This window comes from Mugil cephalus, chromosome 8 (assembly GCF_022458985.1).
Source record: "Mugil cephalus isolate CIBA_MC_2020 chromosome 8, CIBA_Mcephalus_1.1, whole genome shotgun sequence".
Taxonomy (NCBI): Eukaryota; Metazoa; Chordata; class Actinopteri; order Mugiliformes; family Mugilidae; genus Mugil; species Mugil cephalus.
Genome location: NC_061777.1, coordinates 27,562,188 through 27,582,795, shown reverse-complemented (window position 1 = coordinate 27,582,795; position 20,608 = coordinate 27,562,188). Strand labels below are relative to the sequence as shown.

Below are 20,608 nucleotides of genomic sequence, written 5' to 3'. Positions count from 1 at the left end.
CATTTACGTTTCACGCTGAATGAACTTACTGAAAATTGAATCTGATGTTTTGATATTATACACATTGATATGATTAGATGATATGTTTTGAAGTTTTGTTTTGAGTAGATTTGGTTTTGATACACTGCGGTTTCCAATAAAAATACATACATGATTTTACAACGTAAATATTCAAAAGGCCGATTTCTCAAAATGAGTTTTTCTACATAGACCACTCCAAGCCAGAAATCTCCACTTCAGTAGCACTTACACACACCAAACTTTACAGATTTATTCCTAACTACATTCTGCAGGTAATTACAGTTTTTTGTTATTTTTTTTTTTTTATTATTATTATTTTTTTTTTAATATAGTCTATCATTCTGATTTATATAACATTTTACTGCATGGCTTTTTTTCTTTTCTTTTTTTCAATATCGACAGTATTTTGTGAGTGATAAAAAGAGATATCCAAATTTCTCTCTGTAAATACCTGGAAATACGTTAACAAAATGAAACAAGAATTTTGAACCTCATTTTAGCCATTATTCACATTTCTGTTCTGGAAATGTAAGCAAATTTGCACATTTTTAAGGAGATAACTCCTCATTTGCATATTTAAATATAAATTCATAGAAAACTAGAAAACTTGTAATACCAAAAAGAATTTTTTATTTCTGTAAGTAAATCTACTGGAGAAGTTTCATGGTGATATCATTAGTTATTTTTTTTACCCCGTTCACCTGCAGTGTCTCATCGTTAAAGTAGTATATAATAGAATAGAATAGAATAGAATAGAATAGAATAGAATAGAGGGCGCTAATTGCTTAATTAGGATGAAATAGAAGGTTCCGAGTAAAACTAAATGGAAAACGTCTGTAAAGAGCCGGTGAGCTTTGAGTGCAGCCTGCCGCTTTAAATCTGCAGCGGAAGCGGGAAGGGCGCGTTCAGGGACCTGATGACGTACAGGAAAGGGCCGGTCCAATGGGGTGTTGACGTTTCCGCAGGTTTTCAACACCGCTGCTTCTCAGTACACATTGTCTGCAGTTTTATCATCGCACAGTTTACAACCTGCTCCACTAGCCCGGATTTGTGTGCGTTTGTGGTTTGCATGAATCTATCTGCGTCGCCATAGACCGTGTTTTCCTCAGCTTTAGTTTAGTTGAGTTGAGTTAAGCGACTCTTCCGACATAATTCGAGGTAAGAAAAAGGAGCCTTTTGCTTTTGGGGGCAAAAAAAAAAAAAAAAAAAAAAAATAGAACATAAAATGGGATCACAAAAAACATTTAAAGCTGTCATATTTTTTTTTACATGTGTGGCACAGGAAACGAAACCTTTCAATAAGTTGTAAATTGTACTTTGGTGTGTGAGTTTCCCTTTGTTTTTAAAAGTGAAAAAGTATTACCCGCACATGGAGATCTAATGCTGTATGTATTTTATCTACTGTATTTTGCTCTCACACAAAAGCACAGAGGAGACGAATTTAACTCTCGTTGTATTGCGTGCAATGACTAATAAAGGCTTTCTCGTTTTAATTCTGATATTTCGCTTTCTTAATAGCTCCGGTAACTGTCTTTTGCTAGACCCTGCGTAGCTTTCTTAGTTTTTATTTATTTTTTTAATTTTTTAAAAGAAACTGCATGTAATTTTCAGAGGAAGTGACACTTCCTCCTCTTCCGGTCAACGTGCATATACCTGTCCACCATAACAATAGGAAATCCTCTGGTATTAGAGCGTGACACATCCACCCATTCATTAACATATGTCGACCTGTAAATGAAACTTCTTATTTTCTTACTAATACACTGGGAATTAGTGTTGCCTGGTAGCTTCCTTGTCACTTCATATTTGGTCAATAGTGTGTCCTAGTCTTCTAGACACACTCATCATAATTCAGCATCAACCTGTCATAGTTTTAGTTTGTGTTGCAGTTAGTTTTATCAGGACAGTCATCACATTGTTTTTAATTCTTTTCTGTTGTTGTTCTTTTCAGTGTTGTCCATCATTAAAAATACATTTGTTCAAATGATTCTTTGAGCATTAGGGTTCAGCAAGATGGAGTCAGCGGCCCGGTGCTTCCTGGAGAAACTGGTGGAGGAGTTCCCAGCTGCTCTGGAGGAAGGTGGTGTGCTCCCTGTCAGCCCTCTGAGCCGCAAAGTCTCAATAGAAGAGCTGCATGGGGAGAGCCTAGAACTGGGCCTGAGGCTTCTGTCTGCCAGGTAAGAAGAGGAGGCACATAATGAATTGAATGAATAATCAATTGCTGTCAAGGCTATAGGGGAATATTAGCACAAAAGATGTTTTTGTTGGGTTAAAAAAAAAAAAAAAAGAAAAGAAAAATTGACCAATTTTCCCTTTTCAATTTCTTTGTTAACTCAGCTGTCAAATGTGGGATAATAATGCTGTTAGCACAACTGACATTTTCTTCCACTGAGTTTACTTAAGTGTAGGTCTTTCAACTTATCCTCTTAAACTCTCCAGACTAAAACCTGCATTTTCTCTTACTCCCCTTCTGATTTCACAAGATAAACCATAAAGAATGAAAACAGTCTCCACCTGGCACCGTTTATGAAACACAAATGGTGCTGTTTGAAATTGAGATGTCATCAAACTTGGATATAATGGGCTTGTTAAATTATTATTTATTAATTTGCCTAAAACCTGACCTTGGTTATCTTACAAACAAAATTACAATTCAACACATCAAAGCTTCCACATGCTGCAGTGTAAGAAAAATGTTGTTGAAGAAATACGGTAACTTGTCTCCTCATAATAATTTGCATCCATAAACATGAACACATTGCTAATTTACCATATTAGATTAGCCATTTACTTGTTAATTTATTCTTGTTTAGTTAGATTTGTTTGTTCATTTAAGAGCTACCAGGACAGAATATAAGTCTCTCATCACTATGGTGCATTTCTTTTCTGGAAATTATTCTTAATTGCAGTTGTGGTTTTTGTTTTGTCTTTCTGAATCTGAATGTGTAAAAACATAACTACATAACATGCATACAACCTGGGTAGTCTGATCACCTGATCACAAGTGGCCAGCATCTCTAGCAACTCTCCAGATCTAACTTTTGCACTCTGTCTGCAAATAAACACAGACATCCTCTGGGGCTGTGCAGAAAATTATATCAACGACGGTCTCTAATTTTTGTGGGCACGTCATGACTTGCGCACACAGTAATTATATACTGATCTCCACACACAAAACTCAGACTGTAAGTACCAACAGTAATTAACCTCCAGGCGGCTCTTTATACTGTACATCAACATGATCACATCAATAATTAACCACATGCTGACATGTTTTTTAATGACAGTATTACACACAATGTACTCATATTCAATACTCTCAGTCAATCAGTTAAGTCTTGTGTTGATTTATTTGTTATTTAGTTGGTTAACAGCCACATGGACAGAATATTTTAAAAGGCTCTTATTACTAATGAACAGACGTGCAATTACTTTTTCCTTTTCCGGTGATTCTTTCTAATAGTGTATCTTTTTTTATGGATGAATGAGGCAAAACTTTGCTGACACAAGCGCAACCCATTGAGTATTTGAATGTAGTTGAATGCGACTGAGGATGCATTGTGTGTTCACACTACCAAAGGAGTGTGAACAGATGCGAGCCAGACCACCACCACTAAATGTGGATCAGATCTCTCAAATGCATAAGCAGGTCTTTTGTGATTGGATTCCCCAGGAGGGATGTTAATGCAAGCGCTGAGTGTTTGGATCTCAAATGCATTCTTGACGCGTCCTGATCATGTTCACACTCACACTTTTAGCTGCACCCCTTGGAATTGGATTACTTTAGACCCATGTTAGTACGAGGTCAACCTGGACACCGTCCTATCCTCCACAGATCACATACACAGATTTTAAGGTTTCAATACAGTCACACACGAAGGAAATATTCAACTCTTCCACTTCACAAATTCCTTTGTCATGTCTGTACAAGCTGCAACATGGAAGAAGAACAAATTTCTGCCGCATACCATACACATCCCCTCAAACATTGCCTAGGTTGAATATATAAATTGATCTGTATAAATGGTGTGCAAGAGTGAATATTTTCAACCACTACTTTGAAGATCTCTAAAGCCTTTAAATCTTGACTGAGAATTCTCAGAAATCCAAATTCATTTATAGATTATAATGACTTATGTGACTGATCTGAATCATAATGCTCCAACATAATTGGTGGCCCAAAAGCTGCCTAGTGGCTTGGCACATCTTGACTTGAGTGTATTTTAGTTCCTGCCACAGATTTTCTTTAAGGTGCAGGTGTTCTTTTGATGATGTGGTGGTTTTTGCACCTAATATACCTTTTACAGTTTTGGGTAAATACATTAATCTTGGTCTCACAATTTGAACAAACATTTTCACTTGATTCTGTGAATGTGTGAATGTTTTTGTTCATTTTAGCTGTGCTTGGATTGGTTTTTCTTAAGAAAAAGCTCGTCTTGCCATCCACCTTCATAGCCTAGACAGAATGTAGAGAGGTGGTCACATGTGGGGAGCAAATAGTATTTGCCAAAAAAGTAATCCTGACATCCTCCCCTTCCAAATTTCTGTTTGTTTCCTCAGCAGTTTGGAGGGACTCCAACCATTCATAATGCCACTGATGTGCTATATACTGTCCATTTGTTGACTGTCTTCACCATTCCCATGGTATACCTCATCACTTGTTATTTTCTTTAGCCCTAACCTGAGTGGTACATTTCGTTACTGAGATCCTGTTGATTATTTTTGTGTTTGATTTAATAGGTGTGTCCACACTTTTTATACCGACTGCTGTTTCTTATAAACTCCTACATTATGCTAAAAGTAGACATCTACACGCAGATAGACAGATATTATTTTGTGTCAATGATTGTCCATGGCTGCACATTGAATGTTGTTTTGAACACATGCTTCAAGTTCAAATAAATTAGTAGGAACTTGAATATCTAGTAACTCACTGGCTTGTGTGTTCTCTACTCTGCTTTTTTTTTTTTTAACTTTACATCCTGTCCGCAGAAAACCCATTGTTCCCTGCACTTCCTGTCTCCTAAGCCCAGTCTTCTCTTCCCTAGAAATGTCATTCAGTTGAATTCAAGTTGAATTCCTTTGCCAGCTGCATCCAATCTGTGCAATCTGTGTGCTTCAGGGGTTCTCCTGCATGCCTTAGTGCCCTCCTGTGCCAAGAAGCAGTGTCCCAGCTGCTGCAGAAGGACCTTTCACCCTTCCAAATTCCCCAGGAAGCTGAGGGTAACCAGGAAGAGGAGCAAACTGAAGTCTGTAAGTTTATGTGGCTTTAGTAGTTGTATAGTTGCATTACATAACACATTGAGACACATCAGTAAACAGATGTGTCTTTACACATCAAGCAGATACAGAGCAATGTGATCATTCATTTAATGCCCAAGGCCCTCTTCAGACCTAGTACCAACATCTATCCTGTGTAATGCAATTGAAAGTAGCCAGTATGATAAATGAATAGTATATAAATCTGAACAAAAATGCACAAATTAAATAAGTGAACACATCATAAACAAACATGTTCATGTATGGGTTGTCTGTTTATAAAGTAGCTATGTAGATTTTAGTAGTATTAGTATTTTCTTAACAGCGACAGTATCTTTTTTTGGTATTCTTTTTCAACATTACTCTGGCAATGGAAGTTTCCATTGTTGTAGTTGTAGCCTGAGCTGAGAGATCCAAAATATGAATCATCTGCACACGGTCTCTTGTGGGCGCACGCCGTTGTTGTGATACAGTGGTAGGTAGCGATCCAGTAATGATGTGGTGTATTTATTTTCATACAAAACAGGAAACCATGATCAAATCTCAAGTCCTAAATCCGGACTCATATGCAAACACATTTTAACGAAAAATGTGAGCACAGGTCCTTCAAGCTGGATATCTGGAATCTTATCATGCAGGTCACATGTTAATACCATGTCTGAATAGGAGCCCAGTATTCGCTGATGCACGGCCCCTTGTAGGTTGCCACATGAATAAGGGCTGACATTGAGAGACAAACCACCATTCATGCTCCCTCTCACACTGAGGGCCAACTTCAGTGTTTAATGTAACTAGCGTGTTTTTCGCTTACTAGATCATCTGAGGATAACTTTTGCAGTTATGAGGAGAAAATGCAAACTTTCTACTAAAAGTCACTCAGCAGGTGGTAGGTTTGACCCTGGAATCTTACCAGTAAATGTTACATAAAACCAAACCAATGAAAAGGCTTGGAAAGCTATGTGCAGCTGAGATGAACTGCAGACTTGGTGGTACTGGAAATTATCATGTAACAGCAGCAAGTAACAATAGATTGAGAACAATGATACAATTAAACACTGAACTGAAAATGTACTAGGCATATGCTAGAATACTAAAAAAAATTAAACAGTATTTACTGTATATGTACATCAAAAACAATAACAAATAAGAGAAAAAACATCAGTACCAACAGGTAAACAAAGTGGCAGTGAATACTGTGTAAAAAGTCACTTACATGTTCATTTGTATTTTATCTTGCTGTCAGTACTGCAGTCGGAGGCAGTCCAACTTCTGTTCCTCAACCAGCTGATAGGTGTAGCTCATGCCTGGCACCAAAACCTTCCCAAGCTGCCCCCATCCCCCTCTTGCATCACCCACTGCTCTGTCCATGCCATCAAGAACACAAGGAGGAAGATGGAGGACAAACATGTGGCCTTAGCAGAGTTCAACCATCTCTTTGGAATCCAGGTACAGGCCTTTCACTACAACACAAAACACTGCTCTTCACTTCTCAACAATGAGAAGACTTAGGTCTTGGCTTGAGAATTTGGGGTTGTGGGGTACATCATCTGTCTATATTCTTTTTGGGATACTCCACTTGGTGAATTATCTTGTATCTCTGTAGAGCTTTTCTGTCTATTGATGCGATAGACTGTAGAAAAGCTTGAGAGTGTTGCTGCATAGTGGATGACCCACCCCACACTTCGTCTAGACTTACTGTTGGAATTTGATTAATACGGCACTCTACTTTACTTTTCCTCCACCAGTTACAAAAAATGTTGGATTATACACTGTACTTATTTGTTCTTCATTTTTTTTCCTACTCTCAGTTCTATGGGACAGCTTCATGTGATTGGTAACTGTCAATCATCATGATGTCACAACCGGATTGTACATATTTTTTGATGTCGAATAAATAAATAAAACAGAATTTGTCAGAAGAATGGCCATGTGAACATACATCAGCATCATATTGGCTACCTAACATGACAGAAACTGCCCCTGTAAATCATTTATTTGACATATACTTCCACTAACATGGAAGGGATGGAACTTGTGTGTTATATGCGGTTCAGTCACCAGGGGGAGCTTTACTTGCCTTGGCTTCTCTTACTGTCACATCTACCCAATAATTCACACAGACACTCACATTCACTGTCTTGCTCAGGGAATCTTTAGGCACACTGTCACACCTTCTTTAATAGTTTTCTGTGAACATTCAACAAGAGACAGATTCATGAGGAGGACAGGGCCAGTTCTGGAATTACTGGAGCTGGGAAATGTATGTGAGTTTCTACAGACTACCTGATAAGTAGCAGAGGAAAACAAACTGAGTCTAAGCAATGGCACCTTTACTACTGTCAAGACCAAAAATCTTTCTAGTGGAAATTTTCCGATGTCAAACTGTTGGTGTGCAAGATCTCTTATCCTTATCTTTATTCATATGTGCAAGTGGACAAGGTAAGTTTCACTAAAGGGAGTGTTTTCAAGTGGGTTTCTTCACTGCATTTATGAGTTTGTTGCAACATTGTCTTTCTCAGCTGCACTGCCACTCTGTGGATCATAAGAAAAGTGCAATTTTAAGTCAAAAATGAGATAATCAAACCTTTCTGTCAAAACTTGGTGAATCAAGTGTGGTCCATTGTCCCTAGTTGAGTTTTGTAGAAATCTCCCTTACTGAACATATCAACCAACACCATAGAATACTTCTTTCCTTCACATGGGTTGCTGTCAGTATGTGGGGAAGGAAAGGAGATGTGGAACATACCATGTCTATCTAACTTGTGACTAAACTCACAGAAAAACTTGGTCAGTTGGTGTGGCAGGCTTTACATGATATGCCATGGAGATTTCAGCCCTTCTGACTGATTCCCAGTCAAGGTTGAGACAAATTTAAGACCAGGGATCAGGTGTAAAGTCAGATCTCTAAAACTGCTCACCTCGCCTGCATCACTCAAACAAGTGATAAGAGAAACAACTCACCCAAAACTGCATGTCACTTCTTTCATCTTGTTAAAATTAAAAAGTAAAAATGAATGCCTTAACTTATATATAGTGGACATCATCATTCATAAGTGTGCTAAATGTCATGTAATCTTGAGCTCATCTAAACACTATCTATTTTTTTCCACAAAAATGACACTCACATATTTATCACATGCTAGTCAGTGCACTAACTGTCAGACACTTCCATACTGTTCCTCTCTCTGTGTTTCTCACTACCATGTCCAGGATGGAGCAGACCGTGCCTACTATGCTGTATTTGACGGCCATGGAGGGGTGGAGGCTGCCGCCTACGCTGCCACCCATCTCCATGTGGCTCTGGGTAAACTGGAGATTCTGCAGAGTGACACAGCTACAGCACTTAAATCTGCTTTCATACGCACAGATGACATGTTTAGACGCAAAGCCAAAAGAGAGGTACTGACATGGAATCCACACAACATCCTGTACTTGTTGGTTTTCAGCTGATATACAGAATGCATGCACTGGTACACTAGTGTGAGAGGGCCGCTGGAATAGTTACCGACATTTGAGCTGTAATGTCTAATTAAAGGGATACTTGGAAGCATTTGTCAAACTTGGCTTATCCTTCCCAGCTCAATGACTGAGATGGAGAGAGAGCAGTGGTGGAGTGGTGGTCAACTGAGCAAGAAAACAAAGCAAAAAATCTGAGGAATTAAGCATTAGTTTGTTTTTGTCACACTTTTAAATAATTCCGTATTCTAAAGAACGTACAAACATTGGCACGCCTCTGCAGAGCCATGCATTAAGGTACGACTTTAATGAATTTTGCATGAATGCAGGATACAGCTTCACCATGCCCTCTGCATTTATAGACCATCCCTGCCCTCTCACACAAACACAGAATGGCTATGACAATGGCATAGTCCATAGAAGACACATGACAATGTTACCTCGTTGCTATGCAGTAGACCCTCTACAAAGATGCATATTAGATCAATTGATGATTCCAAAATGGTCATGTGTGTGTGAATGAATGTTTGCCTGTCTGTCTGTGTTAGCCCTGTGATGCACTGGCTGATGAAGAGTTTTGGAATTGATTTTGTGTCTGTGTTGACAGCGTCTGCGAAGCGGCAGCACAGGAGTGGTGGTGCTGATCCAGGGTCAGGAGCTGGCCGTGGCTTGGCTGGGAGACTCACAGGCAATACTGGTCAGAAAAGGACAAGTTGTTACACTCATGGACCCCCATAAACCAGAAAGAGAGGTTAGAATATAACATAACAAACAAACACACAACTCTTTGGTTCTCGGAATTAAAGGATGTTTTATATCCAAACTGGGACCATCAGAAACAAATACATGCTTCCTAGGATGTGTTACAGCTATACATCAGTTCGTGTGGAATATGTCAGTGTATTGCAAATTTAAGGTCATCAACCAAATTGTACCACTGTGGAGAGTCCAGTGAGACAATGCAGCAACGACAACGCTTCCTACATTCTACATTTGAGCCTGAGAAGGACGAAGTGGACACCTTCCTGGTGTTTTTTGACCAGCACCAGCATCAGTCACACACTCCTAACATTTCATACACTGTGACCTGCACTAAGCTGCACTTCATTTTATTTTATTTATTTTCTCTGTACAAATGTTTTATTTTTGTGTTATGTATGTGTGTGTATGTAGACTTACTGCACATGTTAAAACACAATGTGTGATGTTAGGGAGGCCAGATGAGAGGGTCTGACTCTTCTTTCCTCCATTCTCCAGGATGAGAAACAGAGAATTGAAGATCTCGGTGGCTGTCTTACCTTCATGGGTTGCTGGCGTGTTAATGGCACCTATGCTGTGTCCAGGGCCATAGGTAAGGCAGTTCAAGTACTTCTGACACCTGCAGCCAAATCACCTGCATATGTTTAATACTTGTAATAGGTAATGTTTAATTCAGGGAGAAGTGAAGAATGTGAAAACTAGACGGGAAGTGGGTAGCAAAAAGAAAAATAGGTCTCTCTCCTGTCACCTTTCAGCTGGGTGACACTCAAAAGTCCACCACAAATATGAAATGAGGCCACTATACTGTCACTGACATGGATGCAGAGCAGCCTCCCATTATTGCACTCCCAAATCCAAACTGACACAGAGACACCCTTTTATTATGGTGTAGTCCACAGCACAACAGATGTCACTCATATGTTTCAACGTGTGGGCAACTGAGTGAGAAAGGTAGTGACCACTCGTGTTAATAATACTTGGTGATATTGTGGGTTCGGCTCCAGTGAGCCAGTCAAACAGACAGAGCTTTCCCTTTGATAGAAGAAAGTTGTACAAGTTAATGTTTACTTTATCTAGGTGTCTGTCTGTTTTTGCAAAATATTTTTAATGGCAAAAATAACTGACAATAAAACTGCAGTAGAGATTTAAAAATACTTTTGTTTTAAAGGACAAAGTGGTACTGAAAGCAGTTATTGCCAAGTAAGAAAAGAAATCCATGCAGTTTAAGTGTCGTATCTGAAGGGATATTAACAAAACAGCCTGGATGATTCACTTCACTGCTAAGCACTAAACCCTTGGATCACCTGCCAGTCTTTGTCTGGTTTGTACTTTCTAGCTATGAATTAAACTAACTTTAAACTAAAATTGAAAGTTATATTTTCATATAATGTATACGCTGTTTTGAAAGTTAATGAAATATAGGTGCAACCATAGTTCCTGCATTATTCATAATTGCAGAGTAAACACATATCTCTCCTTCAGGTGACTTTGACCAGAAGCCCTATGTATCTGGAGATGCTGACTGCTCAACAACCCCACTGTGGGGAGATGAGGACTATGTGTTGCTGGCGTGTGATGGTTTCTTTGACACCGTCAAGCATTCAGAGGTTCCTCAACTGGTTCTGGATGCACTCCAGCATGCTGGTGACTCAGAAGGAGGAGGAGATGCTTCACTCGAACAGGCAGAGGGTGCTGTTGGGTCAAGAGTCGCTCAGCACTTGGTAAGTCACGCAAAAGCAGCTGGTTCTAGTGATAACATCACAGTGATGCTGGTGTTCCTGCGTCCACTGGAGCAGCTGCTGGTTCAACAATCCACAACAGGGACTGTATAAGATACTCAGGACTCCCCTTCCCGAGATGCTTCACAGCAGGAGGAGGTCAGCTGCCCAGATATCACTGTGTGCCAAGGTACTGCCTGACTCATCATTTTTCAGCCTGTAGATGCTGACAGACATCCTGCAACTGAGCTCATTTCATTGTAACCTACTCATGAATTAAAGCTGATTTAACTGCACTGGATCTGTGATGCAATGTGATGCACATTGGATGTGGATTTATGTGTAATTCTATGTTTGGAAGGACTTGTTTATGGTCACCATTGTTGTGAGGACATTTTGTCTGGTCCTCACTTCTTTAATTGCCAGTTGTGTGGTTCTGTCTGTGTGTGTGTGTGTGTGTGTATGCACACGTGTAATAATAATGTTGTGGTTTTAATATCAGTGTTATTTTTCTCTACATATGGTTTTGTTTTGTTTAGCCATTTTCCACTGACATGAAATATACAGCTGTTACAATACAAAAGTAGCACGACATTCTGAATGAATGCAGTTTTTTTTTTTAAGTTCTTCTCTTAAAAGAGTTTGTCATCTTTTTTCACTTTTTGTGGCTCAGTAGGTAGAGCGGGTTGTTCTGATCCCCAGAAAGTGCCATATGCCCAAGTGTCCTTGAGCAAGACACTGAACCCCCAGTTGCTCCCAGTGCAACTGCTGTGTGAATGTGTGTGTGCTTGTGTGAATGTATGGGTGGATGTGTCTCTGACTGTAAAAGCGCTTTGAGTACCAATAGGTAGAAAAGTGCTACATAAAAGCAAGACCATATATAATCTAACTGAGTGACTTTGAATTATGCTATAATGGTCTGAATTCTCAACACCCAGTAGTGAGATTCAGTCACTGCAGAATACTCACTGTTAAGTAATTAAATGGTTTGAAACTGTGTTGCTCTCATTTCCAAAACCAGCTTCTTAATCACTGCTAAAGATTTAAAGGATCCAAGAGTTTAAGACTTTAAGTTTGACTTAAGTTTTAAAAGTCACTTGATATGACTTACCATTTGCTCTAACCTGAAAAGATGCTGTAATATTTGTTAGAGCATGTCAACACAGATTAATTAATTTCTTACACCATGATTCATGTTGAAGACTATTATAAAAGACAGCATCCAGCAGACACTGCTTCAACATGTATGGAATCCAGTGCTATACACTTTTCAAGCCACATACATGTAAATGCAGATTGTATGAGTACATTTTATATATTTAATGTTGTAATTAAAATACCGCAAAGTATTCAGTAGTGATTATATCTCATTAAGGTTGTGCTCTTTGTCCATACTCTCTTTTAAACTGTAAAAACTGTCTGTTACATTATACATTTGTGTCATTGTGTCATTCTACCATTAGTGTCAAAGTATATGAGCTGCAGGGAAAATACACAGGACACAAGAATCCCAAATACAGTATTTCTGCAGGTCAACCAACTCCATGTGCCTGTCATAGTGACGTGAGGGGATTATTGTCTCACCGTTAAGTATCACTTGGTAATGATGTCTTACTGAGAACACAATCTGTAAAGACTTGAGGACTGAATGATTGAATGAGGATTTATATACTGTCTGTATATTGATATTGTGTATCACCCATATGCTGTTTTGCTGTGTTTTATCAATGACTGAATAAAAAGCAATGAGAACCTCACACAAGGGACTAAATCTGTAGTTCTGTATTAAAAATAAATAAATAAATAAATGTATATAATCATTTCGCCTAAGAATTATGCCAGACCCACTGAGAATCTTTCATGTAAACCTGGAAATAATCAGAAGGCTTTAAGATTTAGAAACATTTAAAAACAAAAAAGTTCTGACATGTAACATGTATCTTTGGGTAGTTCAGTTTTACTTTCAGACATGGGTATATATTGAGGTGTTGTTGAGTTTTTGATTTAAAATACAAAGACAAATGGAACAATTGGTCATATATGAAGATACATAATAAGAAGAAAGTGCTGCGTAGAAAAACAAAGGGAAGAGATGTGTCCTGTAATTGGCTGTAATACGGGGACGTGGAGCAGCTCGACAGCTCTCAGACAGTCCAGCCATCATTCACTTGTGTGTAGACAAACCAGCATCCTCTGTTTTTCTAGGCTCTCACAATGGATTTGTCTTCTGCATACTGTTATGGAACAGCCTGGGACATAAACTCAAGCGGGCAAATGTGTAGCTTTTTCACCAATTAGGACCTCTAAATACTGAAGTAAGGGGCTGAATACCTTTAAAAAGTTTGAGATTTTGATATTTTAAAATGTGCCAAAATGTCTTTTAACATGTTTTTATTTTGTCAGTGTGAGTTATTGAGCATAGACTGATGAGAAAAATACTATAAATAAATATCAATATCTAAAAGGTGCAACAAACCTTTAGGTGGCACGGTATTACGGGGTGAGATTTAGAAGAAGTATCTGGAGAAACTTTTAATATCCAGTTAAGATTCATTTCATTTCCGTCTGAGATACGTTGAACTGTTGGTGTTCAAGCTTAAAAAGTTCATGTGTACTTTGATATTAGTATATTAGTATATTAAAGTGGTTTTCACATTCAGTTTGATGTCAACAACAAAGTATGTCTTTGTTACCAGTTTAAAAACGTGAAGAATTCATTTGAGTGTGTTGATGTGTTTATTTAAAACCAGTTTTTAGAACTTTCCTATACACTTACAAACTAGTTTTACAGCAGAGGTCGTATTTGATTTGAGTCGGTTTAAAATATTTCTCTTATAAAAAGGAAACGTGAAATTATTGTTGGTATTTAAAGAAACATTTATTTGTAAAAAGTAGTTTACTTAATATACATATATACAACATATATAGGTGGAAACAAGGAAGTATCCACTGACAGCATTTGATCACTTACACCCTCTTATTGTATTTATGGTGATGAACAAGACTCTAATACAACAACATTGTTTCAGCTCCACTGCTTCATCTTCACTGTCCTACATCTTGGATGTCGTGTAGAGTCTTGTGGAGCTGGATGTTGTCGTGTGACCAGAGGCTGTCGTTGTGCTCCCAGCTCCCTTCTTCTCATGCCTGAATCAACATGTGATACCGTCAGTAATAAGCAGTTGGAAACATTCACACTAGCACTTGAAGTTGGAGACCCTGAGTATGAATGCTGTAGTCAGAGCTGGATCATGATCTTACTTGGATTTGTTTTTCAAAATCAGTTGTCCAAGGGGTGACAGAGGGTTCACGCATTTTTCCTTGTTTTCTGCCGTTGTAATACTAGGAGAGAAGAAAGTGGCGTGTTAGAGAGGAGCTGAAGAATGCAACAAAATGATGAGTCAGTCTTTCATAACTCAGTTGATCTCATTAACTCACATAATCTCTGTTCGTGGGCAGAAGATACTTGGGTAGTGTACGACCGGCTCAGCCCTGATGAGCTTTTGGCTCATCCTGCCCACAAAACTTTTGGAACACTTGCATTGACTTGATCTGATGGCTGGTTGACCTGTATGGTAAAAACAGACACAATGTCATGATGGCATGATCTCTGTAGAGTCAGTCGGCGGCCACAACATTTAAGCCACTGACAGGAGAAGTAAATAGACATATAGCACCCATCTAGATCAGACCAGGCACCCCCACCTCATAGCAATGACACTCCTTGATGGCAGCAGCCATCCACCCATACTGTACACTCACTATATAAACATATTGTGCAGTACCTTGTGCCCAGAAGACAAGCAGGCAGGTGAGGAAGATGGTGACGGCTGAATTCATAGTTGGAGCTGTTGACAGGTTCTCTCCAGTCTCTTCAGTTTGGACTCTTGACTGACCCTGTAAAGGAGCAAGCAGTCGTCTCTTATAGAGAGTGATGGCAACGTCACAAGGATGCTGCACATGATGACACTGGTTTCACTTTCCTCTGTGCCTTTCACTTTCTTCCTTCCTTCCCTATTACACCAACAACCCTTTTTCCTAGAATCACTGGCTCTTCTTGTTCAGAGACTCATTTAGGTCTATAGAAGTAAGAGTTATCGGTCAGAGAAGATAAATAAATGATGTTGTATTTGTAATCACTCCATGGTCTCCATGGTCTTCAGTGAGCCTAATATATATATATATATATATATGTGTGTATATAATATATTATATATATATATATATATATATATATTATATATATATATATATATATATATATATATATATATAGAATACAATATTTAAAATTATCACTAACAGCTGTTGAAAATAAAGGAAATATTCAAACCATGATGTTTTTGTCATTTCCCTGCTTTTCCCTGTGTCTCTCTCTACCTCTCTCTCCTCAGGTCCTGGGCTCTGATTAGTGTAGTTCAGTACACTTGGCCAGTGTGCTGTGAGGTGGTATTTAGAGCTCTGTCTCTCTTCCATTTGGTGTCTTGCTCCCTGAGGACAGCAGTGCATTTTGATTCTGTTGGATTACGTTTTTGTTTGTAAATTCTGCACCATACAACACACTTGCAGCACATTTTTCATCTACAACAGCACAACAGTAAAATCTAGACCTGCTTGAATAATTAGTGACCCATCTCCAAGTTGTCCATTTTGTCAATAGTCCTTGAAGGTCTTGTTAATGATCAGCTGAAGGAATTCCTCCATACTAACAATATTCTCTCTCCATATCAATCTGGCTTCAGGAAGCAACATAGCAACGGCCTCCCTCAAATTCATCAGTGACATAATAGACTGGTTGGATCACAAAAACAATTTGCACAGCCCTCTTTGTTGACCTTTCCAAGGCCTTTGACACAGTTATCTGTCTAATTATCTGTCTAATGGAAAGCAATGTGTTTATTTTGAAGGCAGCTCATCCACATCGTTAAATATTTCTGCTGGCGTGCCCTAGGGCTCAGTTTTGGGTCCTATTCTGTTTGTTGTTTATGTAAATGCATTAGGCAGAGATGTCCAAATTTCATTTCTATGCTGATGACAGTCATCTATTGCTGTGGTTCCACTCTTGCCGAGGCCCTTGGCAACTTATAGATTGCTTTTAATCTTGTGGAACATCAGCTCATTGAACTAAGACTAGTTTTAAATGCTGCCAACACTAAACTGATGATTTTTTTTTCCAATGGCAGGGAAGTACCTGTATGTCCTCTCAGTATTTTGTTATTACAAGGGTGTGAGAATATGTGACCTGTTATAAGTACCTTGGCATTTTACTTGATCGGCTTTCTTTTAAACCACATGTGGAAAATCCGGTTTTAAAAAAAAGATTGAAACTTGGATTATTTTTCTGTCATAGGTCTTGTTTTTCTTTTGCTGCCAGGAAAAAATTGGTTGCTACCACCTGTACTTGATTACGGGGACCTTTTATATATGAATGCCCCTGCAAATTGCCTGCAATTCCTGGATACAGTGTATCATGGTGGCCTAAGGTTCGTCACGGGTTGCAAAGCCCTCACTCATCACTGAACTTTATATGCTCGAGTTGAGTGGCCGTCTCTGACAGCACGTTGCCTTACACATTGGCATATTTTTTATCTATAAAGCTATCTTAGTAGTACACTCCAAATACTTATGTGATTACATCTCAAAAAACCAAAGCAATTACTGTTTACGTTCCAAAGATTTGTACTTCTTAAAACGTGCCCAAATCTCATTTTGAATTTGGTAAACATTGTTTTAAGTACTCTACACCTGCTACTTGGAGTTCCCTGCAGAAGACTTTAAAGTTAAAGGAACTAATCACCTTGAATCTCTGAAAACCCGAGTGAAAGACCTTGAGGCAGCTATCATACTTTTTCTTGTTTTAATGTAAACTCCGAGTCTTACTCATGATGTTTTTTATCTTCCATGTATTTTATTTGTGTTGTGTGAGTTTCTGTCTGTCCTTAATAAAATAAATTGATTCTTAATTGTTGAAACTTTCCTAGGCTGCTGTCTTGGCCAGGCTTCCCTTGGAAAAGAGGTCTTCGTATCTCCGTGAGGATCAACCTGGTTAATAAAGGCTGATCATAAAAATAACAGAGTGTATGTTTGGCGCTTCTTGTTCTTGCTTTTTCACCTTTTACACCTGTATGCTGTCCCATCTACCTACCAGACCTCATGACTTGTTCCTCCTCAATGTCATCTGGCTCTGACATCCACAAAACCTGGTCAGTTTCTGGTCAGCCCCAGTTTTCACCAGCCACTGCTTACTATTAATCTATTCCACATCTGCTCTGTACAACGACAATGTCAGTTAATGCAGATTTCTTTTTTTAAAAGCATGTGCCTGTAGAAGCTCCAAAATATACACTGTTATTGTTCAATACTAGTCTGTAAGTCAGCTGCTAATGAACGGATGAAATCTTGGATTTCAAATGCTTTCTAGCTCAATGAATTCAAATGAGCAAAGCTTGGATAAAAGATTTCAACATGTTTTTCTCATGCTGTGCAGCCAACCCTTCTTCTTGGGGATAATTAACATCATGGTTTGAGTATTCATTTATTTTCAACAGCTGTTAGTGATAATTTTAAATATTGTATTATATAAAGTTTTAGGCTCACTAAAGACCATGGAGTGATTACAGATACAAGTGTTTCTGAGAGTCTCTGAACAAGAAGAGCCAGTGATTCTAGGAAAAAGGGTTGTTGGTGTAATAGGGAAGGAAAGAAGAAAGTGAAAGGCACAGAGGAAAGTGAAACCAGTGTCATCATGTGCAGCATCCTTGTGACGTTGCCATCACTCTCTATAAGAGACGACTGCTTGCTCCTTTACAGGGTCAGTCAAGAGTCCAAACTGAAGAGACTGGAGAGAACCTGTCAACAGCTCCAACTATGAATTCAGCCGTCACCATCTTCCTCACCTGCCTGCTTGTCTTCTGGGCACAAGGTACTGCACAATATGTTTATATAGTGAGTGTACAGTATGGGTGGATGGCTGCTGCCATCAAGGAGTGTCATTGCTATGAGGTGGGGGTGCCTGGTCTGGTCTAGATGGGTGCTATATGTCTATTTACTTCTCCTGTCAGTGACTTAAATGTTGTGGCCGCCAACTGACTCTACAGAGATCATGCCATCATGACATTGTGTCTGTTTTTACCATACAGGTCAACCAGCCATCAGATCAAGTCAATGCAAGTGTTCCAAAAGTTTTGTGGGCAGGATGAGCCAAAAGCTCATCAGGGCTGAGCCGGTCGTACACTACCCAAGTATCTTCTGCCCACGAACAGAGATTATGTGAGTTAATGAGATCAACTGAGTTATGAAAGACTGACTCATCATTCTGTTGCATTCTTCAGCTCCTCTCTAACACGCCACTTTCTTCTCTCCTAGTATTACAACGGCAGAAAACAAGGAAAAATGCGTGAACCCTCTGTCACCCCTTGGACAACTGATTTTGAAAAACAAATCCAAGTAAGATCATGATCCAGCTCTGACTACAGCATTCATACTCAGGGTCTCCAACTTCAAGTGCTAGTGTGAATGTTTCCAACTGCTTATTACTGACGGTATCACATGTTGATTTCAGGCATGAGAAGAAGGGAGCTGGGAGCACAACGACAGCCTCTGGTCACACGACAACATCCAGCTCCACAAGACTCTACACGACATCCAAGATGTAGGACAGTGAAGATGAAGCAGTGGAGCTGAAACAATGTTGTTGTATTAGAGTCTTGTTCATCACCATAAATAAAATAAGAGGGTGTAAGTGATCAAATGCTGTCAGTGGATACTTCCTTGTTTCCACCTATATATGTTGTATATATGTATATTAAGTAAACTACTTTTTACAAATAAATGTTTCTTTAAATACCAACAATAATTTCACGTTTCCTTTTTATAAGAGAAATATTTTAAACCGACTCAAATCAAATACGACCTCTGCTGTAAAACTAGTTTGTATAAGTTCTAAAAACTGGTTTTAAATAAACACATGTGTATGTTTTCAGAAAATCTAATATCCTATTTTCAATACTAGTTACTAGAAGTTGTAACTCAATGAATTCTTCACGTTCTTAAACTGGTAACAATGACATGCCTTATATATTTTATACTTAAGGCATGAACAGGCCAATAGAGCTCTCCAGTCAAGGTCTGGCACTCCTGTATAGCACTGGATTTCACACATGCTGAAGCAGTCTTCAATTCAGTTCAATTCAGTTCAACTCCGTTTTATTTCTATAGCATCAATAACAATACAAACAATACAAATCAATACACTTTACAAAATCTGACTTGAAACCCAGCCTGAAACCTCCAGAGCAAGCATGAAGAAACTTTGTACCTATTGAGGTGGAGAGATACACCCCACAGTTAACATGCTATACAGTAGTAATACACAATTGCATGAGTAATAAGAGAAGAAATTAGATAAGAGAGCAGAGGACATGTCCTCAGTGCATCATCCCTCAGAAGCCTAGGCCTACAGCAGCATAACTAAGGGATGGTTCATTCATTCATTTGATTGTTTTCTGTGACCACTTGTCTCTGGAGGGTCACAAAGGGGCGGGAGTCTGTCCCAGCAGGAAGCAGGGTACAGCCTGGACAAGTCGCAAGTCTATCACAGTGCTAATATAGAGAGACACTCACACCAATTTAGAATCAACAATCAACCATTATGCAAACTCCATAAGAAATGCCCTATTTGGATAGTGGATCCAAATACAGAACCTTCTTCCTGTGAGGAATCAGAGGCCCAGAGATGGTCCAGCCCCAACTATAAGCTTTGTCAAAAGGGAAAGTCTTTAGCCTGACCTTTAAAATAGAGACAGTCTGCCTCCTGAACCCAAACTGGAAGCTGGTTCCACAGGAGAGGAGCCTGATAGCTGAAGGCTCTACCTCCCATCCCTATGATAGCTGGGATAGACTCCAGCCCACCGTGATGCTCCAGGGGAAAGGAAATGAATGAATGAAGCAGTGTCTGTCTTTTCTTACGAGTCTTTTTAGCATAAGAGTCCAGGTGTAAGAAGGGAATTCGAGTGTGCATTACAGTAGCTTATCAAAAACCTATGCAGATTATTCAGCTTGACAGGACAGCACAACTATTCAGTAATTAAGAGAATGGGACTTTTACTAAATGGGTCACATCATGTTTGAACTGTTAATCATTTGAGTCAGAGGTAATATGTCTATAAAATATATACATAAAAAAATCCATAAAAGTTGTGGTAGGGTATGAGGGTTTGTCTTTTATGTATAAATTTAATATATTTACAAAGCAGGAGGATAACTTAACTTTCTTCCTTAATAGGTTCCATTTTAGTTTGTATTGTGTAATGAGTCAGTAAATTTAAAATAATATCTAGATCATGACAAGATGTTTTTATCATCAAGTAAAATGGTAGATTTTTCACTTCCTGTAA

At 38.8% G+C, this 20,608-nt stretch overlaps 3 protein-coding genes across 4 annotated transcripts; 2 read left to right on the top strand and 1 right to left on the bottom strand.

Moving 5' to 3' along the window:
* The first annotated feature begins 901 nt into the window (after positions 1 to 901).
* On the top strand, positions 902 to 12,970 carry ppm1f (protein phosphatase, Mg2+/Mn2+ dependent, 1F). Of its 2 annotated transcripts, none has more exons than XM_047592563.1 (8): positions 902 to 1,179; positions 2,018 to 2,198; positions 5,144 to 5,274; positions 6,524 to 6,726; positions 8,491 to 8,679; positions 9,344 to 9,487; positions 9,994 to 10,087; positions 10,978 to 12,970. In XM_047592563.1, exons 2-8 carry the CDS (start codon positions 2,035 to 2,037, stop codon positions 11,325 to 11,327), a joined length of 1,275 nt encoding a protein of 424 aa, XP_047448519.1. In that variant the 5' UTR covers positions 902 to 1,179; positions 2,018 to 2,034; the 3' UTR covers positions 11,328 to 12,970. The 2 variants fall into 2 exon arrangements, with proteins under 2 accessions (XP_047448519.1, XP_047448518.1); XM_047592562.1 differs by having other exon boundaries at positions 904 to 1,179; positions 2,024 to 2,198.
* A 1,102-nt stretch (positions 12,971 to 14,072) lies between these two features.
* On the bottom strand, positions 14,073 to 15,131 carry LOC125012566 (C-X-C motif chemokine 9-like). The gene is made up of 4 exons (XM_047592564.1): positions 14,999 to 15,131; positions 14,652 to 14,781; positions 14,475 to 14,555; positions 14,073 to 14,360 (listed from the first exon to the last, which is right to left on the bottom strand). The coding sequence occupies exons 1-4, from the start codon at positions 15,051 to 15,053 to the stop codon at positions 14,267 to 14,269; spliced, it is 360 nt and encodes a 119-aa protein (XP_047448520.1). The 5' UTR covers positions 15,054 to 15,131; the 3' UTR covers positions 14,073 to 14,266.
* Positions 15,132 to 18,002: 2,871 nt separating this feature from the next.
* LOC125012444 (C-X-C motif chemokine 9-like) lies at positions 18,003 to 19,068 on the top strand. Its single transcript, XM_047592407.1, has 4 exons — positions 18,003 to 18,135; positions 18,353 to 18,482; positions 18,579 to 18,659; positions 18,775 to 19,068. Exons 1-4 carry the CDS (start codon positions 18,081 to 18,083, stop codon positions 18,866 to 18,868), a joined length of 360 nt encoding a protein of 119 aa, XP_047448363.1. The 5' UTR covers positions 18,003 to 18,080; the 3' UTR covers positions 18,869 to 19,068.
* Positions 19,069 to 20,608: the final 1,540 nt, after the last annotated feature.